Source organism: the organism of the source record quoted next, unplaced genomic scaffold (assembly GCF_019419815.1).
Source record: "Pyrus x bretschneideri cultivar Hongxiangsu unplaced genomic scaffold, Pyrus_bretschneideri_v1 Contig4, whole genome shotgun sequence".
NCBI lineage: Eukaryota > Viridiplantae > Streptophyta > Magnoliopsida > Rosales > Rosaceae > Pyrus > Pyrus x bretschneideri.
Window position 1 is genome coordinate 6,378,310 of NW_025999723.1, and position 11,739 is coordinate 6,390,048.

The 11,739-nt window shown below is 38.7% G+C and overlaps 1 protein-coding gene across 1 annotated transcript; it reads left to right on the forward strand.

Annotated features, from left to right (window-relative positions):
- The first annotated feature begins 9,940 nt into the window (after nucleotides 1-9,940).
- Nucleotides 9,941-11,739, forward strand: EXP7 (expansin-A4). Its single transcript, XM_009359463.3, has 3 exons — nucleotides 9,941-10,175; nucleotides 10,350-10,668; nucleotides 11,184-11,739. The coding sequence occupies exons 1-3, from the start codon at nucleotides 10,019-10,021 to the stop codon at nucleotides 11,491-11,493; spliced, it is 786 nt and encodes a 261-aa protein (XP_009357738.2). The 5' UTR covers nucleotides 9,941-10,018; the 3' UTR covers nucleotides 11,494-11,739.

The window sequence follows — 11,739 nt, forward strand, 5'->3', positions numbered from 1 at the left end:
GTTGGCGAGTTTGTTTCGCCAACGGACAAACAGGACAACGATGACGTGAATCAAAAGGGAAATTTAAGGTTTTATTTGCTAAATATTGTAGACGCCCAGGAGAAGGATGCCCCAGACGGCGGTGCCAAAGGTCAGCAGAAACGGTAATGAGGTGACAGGAGGGTCGGTTTTGCAGAGAGGAAGTAGAAGCCAACGCCACAAGGTAATAGAGATTGCCCCGTCGCTTACCAACACCAATCGTCACCTTCGAAATCAGGTCCTGTAAAATGCACCAAGAGGGAAAAAAAGTCATTGAACAATGTAACCCATCTGTAATTTTTCCAACAGATAATAAATCAACTTGGAAAGAAGGCACGCATAGAACATCTTTCAATTGTAGTAAATCACTTAATTGAATATTGCCAATCGAAGTAATAGAAGCCTTCTCTTCGCTAGGCAGTGAGACAGGCGGCAAAGAGGTATTGTTAATGGAATTTGTCAATAAACTAGACGAGCAAGTGATGTGATCCGTTGCTCCGCTGTCGATGATCCATCGACCGGGAACAAGCGGAGACAAACCTGAGGGTGGTGGAGAAGTGAGAGCAGCATGGGCTTGTGGTGCTTCATTCGCAGCTTGTGGTTTGTCATTCTTGAAAGTCAAGGCAGAAAAGATGTCTGCATATTGTTTCTCGGACAGGTTGGGCACATCAGCTTGAAGATCCTTGATGGTGGGAGTAGAAGCAACGTGATGAGCAGAAGAACTTCCACGAGAGAAGCCGCTGCCACCATCATTTTGTTTGGAGTTGCGTGTCTTGTTGGGATTGTGACGGGGATGATCCGGTGGATAACCATTCTTCTGCCAACAAGTCTCAACGGTATGATACTTAGCGTCGCAGTAAGAGCAGTGAAGAGGAGGTCGACTGTTGCTGCTGGTCTGCGACTGTTGGTGCTGCTTCTTGTAAGATTGCTGCTGATGGCGAACCGCCATGGCTGCTGGTTCAGTTAGACTGCGGGATCCAGTGCCTAACTCCCGTTGTTTTTCTTCTTGGATGATTGAGGAATACGCTTGTCGGTAGGAGGGAAGTGGATTCATCAATAGGATTTGTCCACGAATAGCACTGTAAGACTCATTCAATCCCATGAGTAACTGCATAAGTCTATTGGTTTCATGTTGTGCGCCACAAGTGCAGATTGTTGAAGAACTATAGGATGCTAACTCATCCCAAATACCCTTCAATTTTGTGTAATAAACAGCCACAAATTGTTGGCCTTGGGTGAGAGAGGCAATCTCTCTTTGAAGCTGAAAAATTCGTGGAGCATTGCTTTGAGAAAATCTTTCTCGAAGATCTTCCCAAACTTCATAGGCTGTCTTCAAGTAAAGAATTGAATCTGAAATATCAGATTCAATGGAATTGATGATCCATGCAAGTAGCATGTTATTGCACCTCTGCCATGCGGCGTAAGCATCGGGTTGCTTTGTTTCAGATGGCATGTTCACTTTGCCGTTAATAAAACCAATTTTGTTCTTGGCACCTAAAGAAATCTCCATAGCTCGGCACCAAGTGTTGTAGTTGTCCCCAGTCAATTTTTTGGAGACTAAAATCAAACCAGGATGATCTGAAGGATGAAGAAAATAAGGGTCAGCAAAACTCTCGCCGTCGTCCTTCTTGATAATGGTGTTGTCGCTGTCAGCCATGGAGAAGGAAGACAACGAACGAAAAAAAAGGTTCTTGTGGTTTCGGCGGAGAAAAGAGCTAGGGTTTGGAACCTGCTCTGTATACCATGTGAAAACTGTATTTAGCCAGAATAATTCCTTTCATTGATAGAATGCTCAATATATACAATACCTTTCCTTGTACAACAAGAAGACCTAGAAACTAGGAATACGATAACAGAAAGTATCAATTACAAATCAATTAAATAAAACATTCCTATCTAGTTACATTGACTTTCTAACAAACACTAGTTCTTTATACTAATTATACACTAAACTGCATTAAGTTCTCTTAATCCAAAAGCAAGGAAATTAATTACATGGTTTAATTTAGTTGTTTTGATGATCATTAATATTTTATATTCCTGATGAAGCCTGCAATCCTTGTAACTCCATTCCAAATTTCAAGTGCATTGGCCCAATGGTTCTCAAAGCTTCAACTCTTTCATTGTGAAGTGATCCACCCACCTAATCTATATTTGTATGTATTCTTTCAACCCAGAAAATTGACATACTTGCAGACACATTATCTTCGGAACAGATAAGAGCTCACGTCTCCTTCATCTAATCCATCCTTTCTTGGGTGCTTTTGTTGAGTTTGAATGTGGCTTTTTTTGGGATATAAATTTTTACTAGCATAAAAAAGAATTTTTTTTTTTTTTTATAAGAGAAATTTAATTTTTACCATGTTTTACTATGTTTTTCTATTTACTTATTTTTGTTTTTAACTCGCGTTCCAAATTCAAAATTCACTACCGACTCCAAATTCAGGGCAGAACAGGTCATCTCCAATTGCCCATTATATATGGTTTATCAGCTAGCTGGTCATCTCAAACAAATGTATATATTAACACACAAAATCCCTTTGACTTAAACAAAAAAACCCTTAAAATATTCCCATAAAAAAACTTAAATTTAATTATGAACTGGGTTTTTGCCTCGTAAGTACTAATGTATATATGCACATACATTCTCTTGGCAACAAAGCCATGTGGACCATGTGGCTTCTTAGCGTAAAGCACTGGCTAGCTAGCCCATGTTCATCGATGAATATTTGACGTAATTAGCAATATGAAAAATGTTTAATTTCCTTCTCAACGTGCCCAATTGATTTAAAATAAGATAGATAAATTGACCCCAAATGCCCAAAAAATGGAAAATAAAATTAGAATTCTTGAATATTATTGACTTGACTCTCTCTCAAAATGATTTGTAATTTGGTCCCTTGCCCTATAAATGCGGGTGGTAGTTAGACTAGTTGATGTGGTAGTTATAGTCCTCATGAGGCACTTTTATCTTTACCGACCTACAAAAACGAAAATAATAAATAAAGAAATCAAAATTAAATATGATTGCAGCCAATTAGTATTACGCTATTTATTTGTTAGTGTCTCACTATCTTAGATTCAAATCTCGTAGATAACGAGTTTAATACTAATTTTTCATCTCACCCCTAATAGTAAGTATGTCGTTGTATATATAAAAGAAGGGTGATGTTATTCACACACTTATTTTTACCTTTCACGCACCGCTATCAATTTATGATCGTCGATTGAATGGGTTAAAGAAGATCAATTGACAAAACGTAATAAGGGTGTGTGGAAGGTAAAAAAGTGTGAATAGTTACCTTCAAAGAAAAAATTGATTATGACTGCAACGAGTGCATGACTCAGTTGATTAAAAACATTCTCTTTTACACTCAAGACCTTGTTTTGCGAATCCTCTCCTTAAATATCACTTGTATTATTGTATATAGAATAAAATTATAAAAGCTAGAGTATAATAAACCTAGTGGTGGTGGTGTGGTGCATGAAAAGGAAGGAAGTTGAAGATATGATTCTAATTTGCTTGCTTGAGAAACTTGGAATTTAACTTTTTTTCCATGGTAGGGGCTTTGCGTAAAACTCAATGGAGCCTAGACATATAGTTGCACGCCTCTTTTTTTCATCCAAAGATGAGACATCAAAATATAGTAAATGGTCCCCTTGCTAGATTAAGGATGAGGCAAGTTTTCAACCAATTCCAAAGCATGAATGATGATGAGCTTTCTAATAGCAAGAAAAAAATAATAATTAATTAGGTCAATTTGTTTTAGGACTGTAATTTTACAACCACCACATGCATTTGGTGCCATTTTTGGCACATTGAGTGATGAAATTGTTTTGATTAGTTGGAGATATAAGCTTTTGATTTGGTGCCCTTTTTGGCACATCGAGGTTAAAATGCTTTTATAAGTCTTTTTGGTCTCCGAAAAGATTGATCGTCGTGGTAAAATCACCAACTGTTCTCTTTAAAAAAAAAAAATTATGATTTAACAATCTCTCAAATAATGGTTTGTTTTATTATTATTATTATTTAAAAAAAATTTAGAGTTAAATGGAGTGTACCAACTACCAAACCTTGAAGAAACATAGTGAACTTTTTGGTATTCAATTATTATACCACATAATTATATGAATTGCTTGCCAAGTGAGAAATGATGTTACATACTTGAAAAGCTAGTTAGTAATCTACAATTCTCTTAAAAATTACCTTATTGAGAGAATTTTTTCGGCTTTCTAACCCAAATGGTTTATGAAATTAGCATAATTTTTCACTTTGGTCACTGACAATGAAAATCGATAGGACTGGTCCTTGAGTTTGCCCACCGTAAATCATTTTAGTCATTTCATGAAACATTAGTCAATATCCTCGTTAGATTATCACATGAATGACCATGTTATCACCGTTTAAGAGTATTTTTGTCAAACCAACTTCGGCACTTAACGAGAATATTGACAGATTTTTTACGAAAAGACTAAAATAATTTACGGTGAACAAACTCAGTGACTAGTTCTATCGATTTTCATTGTCCGAAACTAAAGTTAAGAGTTATTTATGAGCTGATTTTCTCCTAAGTTGTCTATGTAACATCCCACATCGCCTAGGGGAGTGGATCATCTAAGCCTTATATGTATATTCTTATGGGGAGTGGATCCTCTAAGCCTTATATGTATATTCTTATATCTACCTAGTACGTTCTCATTCTCATCTCTACCTAGTACGTTATCGTGTGAGTGCTCTCGTACGCTACTCGCTTAACTTCGGAGTTCTTACGAAACCCGAAGCCAATAAGCTCCCAAAAGGCCTTGTATTAGGTAGAGATGAGAATATACATATAAGGCTTAGATGATCCACTCCCCTAGGTGATGTGGGATGTTACAGTCTATGCTATAATCACTTCTTATTAAAATATTAAATTTCTCCACTGTATACAGTAAGACGAGTGAATCTCATAAAACTCGCATATCTAATTGCATAACTGCATAACACACTCACACACAACAAGACATGCACCCGGTTACATATCAACTACTACTACGTATAAAGTACGTATGGGTGATGAAACTAATAAGTGTCACAGTTAACAGAATCACAGACAAAGTAAACAACAACATCAACATCCTTCCCAGCTTCAAAGGAGATCAATAATTATGTCATATGTTCTATCTACCAAGCCACGCTGAAAGTAAAATTTAAGTCTCTCTCTCTCTCTCTCTCTCTCTCTCTCTCTCTCTACAATACACAACACGTAAAACACACAAACGAAAGACCTAGAAAATAATTAAACAAGACTTTTAGTCGTGGAAAATATTCACATGCATTGAGATGGTGTTTTCATGGGACTGAATCCAACACAGGGTGACTGGGCGATCGAAGGGGTTTGGTGATGTGTTGTTGAACAACACAGCTAAATGATCTTACGAGATGCGATGACGTGGTGAATATCTCTCTTAGATTTTGTTGATGGGTACGAAATAATCTCTTTCTGTCAACCCAAATCGACATCCTTGATCCAAAAAGGCAGCAAAGCATTACCTTCCTAACCGTTTTTGTGGCTTTTCTGTGCCCACTTTCTTTAGTAAAAAGCTATGTGTTGTCGAATAGAAATGCCACCCTCTCTTTTGTCCTCCCTCTTGCAATTCATGATTGTGCGATGTTAGATCTTGAGTTTCTAATAGAATGCGACCATACGTGACAACATATATCAAGTGACGTGAAAGTACGTGAATTATTGGATCTAACGCGTGAATAAATGTTAAGAAGACTCTCTCAAAAGTGAGGCTATCCAAGGATTTTCTGGCACCTTATGTTTTTGGCACAACATTTTATAATGTTGGCACGAAAATTGACATTAAATTGTAAGTGACAGAGAATTCATGGAGAGTCTGACTTTGAGAGTCTCCTGAGCAGTTCTCTTATTGTAAACTAATTGAAATAAAAGAGAGAGGCCCATGATTATTAAACTATTAGGAATATTTCTCTTCTCCAATATGAGATTCATACTGTCAATAATTCTATATATGCAATCAAATGCAAGATCAAATTCAATGATACAAATAAAAAAATTTCCTATCTTATTTCTTCTTGTATCAGTGAAGTAGAGCATTCATACCAAGTGACTTTTTTCTTCTTTTATTTTGGGATTATAATGTGTAATACATAGAACTTATGGTGATGGTACAAGAGAGTTTCTTAGGGAGCTTCGACAGTAATGTTTTCTGCACTCTTTTTCACACACACGCGCGCGCACACACACACATACATATATATATATATATATATATATATCTTTTTATAACTATGGGATTAAACAAATCATAAATGAATGGAGGGTAAAAATTAACCTGAACATGCAGAAAGTGAAAAATTATGTGCAAAAATCACTCTTCCATTATGAATCAATTAAAAAAAAATGGAAAACAAGACGTAAATGTAACATCTCACATCGTCCAGAGGAGTGGATCCTGTAAGCCTTATATGTATATTCCCATCTCTACCTAGCACAAGGCCTTTTGGGAGCTCACTGACTTCGGAGTTTATCGGAACTCTGAAGTTAAGCGAGTTCACGCGAGAGCAATCCCATGATGGGTGACCCACTGGGAAGTTCTCGTATGAGTTCCAAGAAACAAAACCATGAGGGCGTGGTTGAGGTCCAAAGCGGACATTATTGTGCTACGGTGGAGTTGAGCCCGGGATGTGATAAGGGCGCCGGCTGGGATGTGACAATTTGGTATAAGAGCCAATCCCTGGCCGGAAGTGTGCCGACGAGGACGTCGAGCCCCTAAGGGGGGTGGATTGTAACATCCCACATCGCCCAGGGGAGTGGATCCTGTAAGTTTTATATGTATATTCTCATATGTACCTAGCATGAGGCCTTGTGGGAGCTCATTGGCTTCGAAGTTCATCGGAACTCTAAAGTTAAGCGAGTTCGTGCGAGAGCAATCCCAAAATGGGTGACCCACTAAGAAGTTTTGCTCGCTTAAGTTCATAGAAACAAAACCGTAAGAGCGTGGTTGAGGTCCAAAGCAGACATTATCGTGCTACGGTGGAGTTGAGCCCGGGATGTGATAAGGGCACCGGCTGGGATGTGACAATTTGGTATAAAAGCCAATCCCTGGCTGGAAGTGTGCCGACGAGGACGTTGAGCCCCTAAGGGGGGTGGATTGTAACATCCCACATCGCCCAGGGGAGTGGATCATGTAAGCCTTATATGTATATTCCATCTGTACCTAGCACGAGGCCTTATGGGAGCTCATTGGCTTCGGAGTTCATCGAAACTCTAAAGTTAAGCTAGTTCGCGCAAGAGCAATCCCAAAATGGGTGACCCACTAAGAAGTTCTGCTCACTTGAGTTCCTAGAAACAAAACCGTAAGGGCATGGTTGAGGCCCAAAGCGTACAATATCGTGCTACAGTAGAGTTGAGCCTGGAATGTGGTGGGGGCCCGGGCGGGGATGTGACAATTTGGTATCAAAGCCAATCCCTGGCCGGAAGTGTGCTGATGAGGACGTCGGGCCCCTAAGGGGGGTGGATTGTAATATCCCACATCGCCTAAGGGAGTGGATCCTGTAAGCCTTATATGTATATTCCCATATGTACCTAGCACAAGGCCTTTTGGGAGCTCACTGGCTTCGGAGTTCATCGGAACTCTGAAGTTAAGCGAGTTCGCTCGAGAGTAATCCCAGGATGGGTGACCTACTGGAAAGTTCTCGTGTGAGTTCCCAAAAATAACGAAGGCGTGGTCGGGGCCCAAAACGGATAATATCGTGTTATGGTGGAGTTGAGTTTGGGATGTGGTAAGGGCCTGGGCAGGGATGTGACATAAACATGCCACCAAGTATCCTTAATAATGGCGTTCTCAATAAGATTAGGTATATACAAGGACTTAATTATCAATAATATTGTCCAAAATATATATATATATATATATATATATATATATATATTTAAACATGCATTTGTGTGTGTGTGTGTATATATATTTAAATATATAAATATATTTAAAGGAAAATTAATGAAAATGATTTAAAATTTTTGAGTTTTAACGATAAGGATAAAATAAAAAGTAAAGTGAATAGTATCAGGTCCATGATTGACTTTTTAATGTAAAATTATAGTTTTTTGTTAAAATGAACAATACTAGAAATTTTTCGTTAAAATTCTATATATTTAAACATGCATTTGTATATACATAAATTTATATATATACACACTAGACCCTAAACCCTATATATATGTGTGTGTGTATATATATATTGGATTACAGTAGGTGTCGCAAAGCAAATACTGAGTATTTGACCCAACTAAAAGCTGGAAGCCAGAGTGACGTAGGCGAAGCGTAGGTCCACCGTACCCATGTGCTGTGTACGCAGTTGTACGACAGATGCACGGCGTAATACTAGCACCGACGAATGCGGAAATGATTGGGCCCCGTTGAAGGATAAAACCCAATCCGCACCCTTTGAAAATTGAAAAAAAAAGAAGACAATTTGTGGATAAATTGTAGCTGCGTCAAAGGTCTGTGCCTATTGGAATCTCATTTCCTCTTTTAGGAAAGTGGGAAGCTATTTTCCCCACCAATCCCTAGATTCACTCTTGATTAGTTGATTTTACTTTTGACAATACAAACGTATACCGACGTGTTATAATATGAGATTTTACCGACGTGTTATGTTGTGAGATTATCATTGTACATTTCAAATCTGTAGAGTGATTTAATGTATTTTTTTCATAATGTGACAAGTAATGCTCACCGCTAATTAATTGTATTGAGCCGAATTTCATATTATATTATATTCATTAAATGCAAGGTTCGCACTATTGGCAACCTTATGTTATTTTCCAAAGAAATCATTTTATATGAGTTACAAAAGAATTACAATGCTCAATCAATACAATATGAATAAACATGCTCCACTCTAATTGCAAGAGACATCGATTTGAGAAGCAAACTTGGCAATAGTAATAAATAAGTACGCAAAATTTAAATGATAAGGAGAGAACCGTGAGCAAATCAACACATAGAGAAACCCTTAATTCAACACTAAAACCACACCTGCTCAAGGCACAATACATATCAATCGAACTCTGCAGCGTAATTTTAAAAAAATAAAATTTCAAGTGAAAAACATTGTATCCGTACAAAGTCTTCCCTCCTATTCACTATACAGTCCACAATGCACCCACTATCTAGAAAGTCAAAAGGCAAAAAGGAGGGAACAAAAAGAAAGAAAATCCTTCCCTTGTGGCCAAAGAGAGAGAGGGCGCAGTTGATGCCACAACTTGCAAACCAAGCAAACCGGTTTCATCCAATATCATCACAACTCCCTTGAGCCCCGACCTTGTTGACCCTACATTTACCACCCGCCCTTTTTACACAAAACCCCCCATCTTTCTTTTCTAATGTTCTCTTTAAAGAAAGATCAAGATAATTTTATTGACGGAACAGAACAATTTGATGATAAGTTAACATGAGACGAACAAATTCAGACAATAAAGTTTAATTTCTTTCAAGCAGCATATTCTTTTTCCACTCAGAGCAATTGAAGCAAACCAAACTCCTATCTCCTTAAATGCACCAAGATCATAATGTGCGAAGTACAATCCTCACTATAAAACTTGTTAAAATGAAGTTTTTATTTTTTATTCAAAATGGTCTCTGAAATTGGCGTAACTCGTCACTTGGGTTTCTAAGATTTAAAATCAATAGAAATAGTTTTGTGATTGTTCACCGTCAACCATTTAAGCTAAAAGCCCCAAATGAATCAACCCAAAGGCATTTCCGTCTGTTGAGAATAAAAAAGGAGTTGAACGCAATTACCGCCCGGGGGAGACCAAAGCCGCATTAATTAAGGTGATAATTTTGGTCACTTTTGGACAGTTGTTTCTCTTCAACTTTGTTCATAAATACCACCCCACCCCCCTCTGCTTTCTCCTCACACCCAAACCCTCCACAGCCGAAAACCCCCACTTCTCTCTCTCTCTCTCTCTCTCTCTAGAAAACAATGGCCGCCATGGCTCCTCTGCTCTGCATTGTTTCTCTCATGGCACTGGCGAGTACCATTGTAGTCGACGCCAGAATTCCTGGTGTTTACACTGGCGCCGCGTGGCAGGATGCCCATGCTACTTTCTATGGCGGCAGTGATGCCTCTGGAACTATGGGTAAGCCCAAAACATTTCATGACCCCATGCATTTTTCTAAGCATAACATACCATAAAGTTCATTCCTTTTGGATTTACACCCCCAATTTCAAAGACCCACATCAAAATTTCCCAATTTGTTTAACAATATTTGAATTTAGTCCACTCATTTTGATTGCTTTTGTGTGTATATAGGAGGAGCTTGTGGGTACGGAAATCTGTACAGCCAGGGCTACGGAGTGAACACGGCTGCGCTGAGCACGGCTCTCTTTAACAACGGCTTGAGCTGTGGAGCTTGCTTCGAACTCAAGTGCGCAAATCAGCCACAGTGGTGCAAATCTGGCAGTCCCTCCATTTTTGTCACGGCCACAAACTTTTGCCCGCCAAACTTCGCCCAGCCCAGCGACAATGGCGGCTGGTGCAACCCGCCTCGCACCCACTTCGATCTCGCCATGCCCATGTTCCTCAAGATCGCTGAGTACCGCGCCGGCATTGTCCCCGTTTCTTACCGCCGGTGAGCTCGCTCTCTCTGTTTCTCTCTATTTTTCTTTTGTTCGAAAATACATTAGCAATGCTTCTTGAATTTTGTTCTCGACTTTTAATTTGGTTCTAAGCCTTTTAATGTTTTAAAACACGACGATTAAAATTTCTCAAATTTTCTGTCAAATTAAGACTATTTTTGTCCTTTCAAATACGGAAACCTAAAAGTTAATGTGATAAGTTTAACGTCTAATAATCAAATTGAAAGTCGAATGGACAAGTTAGAATCAAATTTTGATCACATTTTTTGTTAGTTTTTCTTATTTGAATGATAAAAACAATCCGTTATTAGTCAATATTGACAAATTTAAGTTTATTAAAAGATTATGAGAGTTTGAACTAAAGCAAAGATCGTGAGGGTAAATTAGTAAAAATGAAGGTTTTAATTGTAGGGGGCATTGTTTAATTTTTCCTCTTTTTTGTAAAGTTGTGAATGACATCTCTTCGTTTGTAAATAGACAATTGACTAAAATGCCCTTTTTTACGCAGAGTGCCATGCCGGAAGCAAGGTGGAATCAGGTTCACAATCAACGGTCACAAGTACTTCAACTTGGTTCTGATCCACAACGTCGCGGGCGCAGGGGATATAGTGAAGGCGTACGTTAAAGGGACGAACACTCCGTGGATGAGCCTGAGCCGCAACTGGGGTCAGAACTGGCAGTCAAACTCAGTCCTGGTTGGACAGTCACTCTCCTTCAGGGTGACAGGCAGTGACCGACGCACCTCCACCTCCTGGAACATCGTCCCTTCCAACTGGCAGTTCGGCCAAACCTTCACCGGCAAGAACTTCAGGGTCTAATTATTCAAATTTCCCGCTTTTTAATACATCTGGTTTCAAAAGAGAGTGAGAAAGTAAAAGTATGCTTTGAGGGTGGGGTTAAAGTTAAAACTTTTTTTTTTACTGCTGGTCGGTGGAGGAGTGAAAAAAGCTCAAAGCCAGAAAGTGAAAGTTGTAAGCAGCTGAGGTGGCGGTAAAGGTCGTGTAGCCCGCTGCTTTGGTTATCTGATCATGATTATAATTAATATACTTTAATTTTATAGACCA

Excerpts from the sequence above, each read along its gene's own strand:
- EXP7 (XM_009359463.3), top strand. The coding sequence starts at position 10,019 with ATGGCCGCCATGGCTCCTCTGCTCTGCATTGTTTCTCTCATGGCACTG. Across the intron at positions 10,176-10,349 it reads TGATGCCTCTGGAACTATGG|GAGGAGCTTGTGGGTACGGA; the intron begins GTAAGCCCAAAA and ends GTGTGTATATAG. Across the intron at positions 10,669-11,183 it reads GTCCCCGTTTCTTACCGCCG|AGTGCCATGCCGGAAGCAAG; the intron begins GTGAGCTCGCTC and ends TTTTTTACGCAG.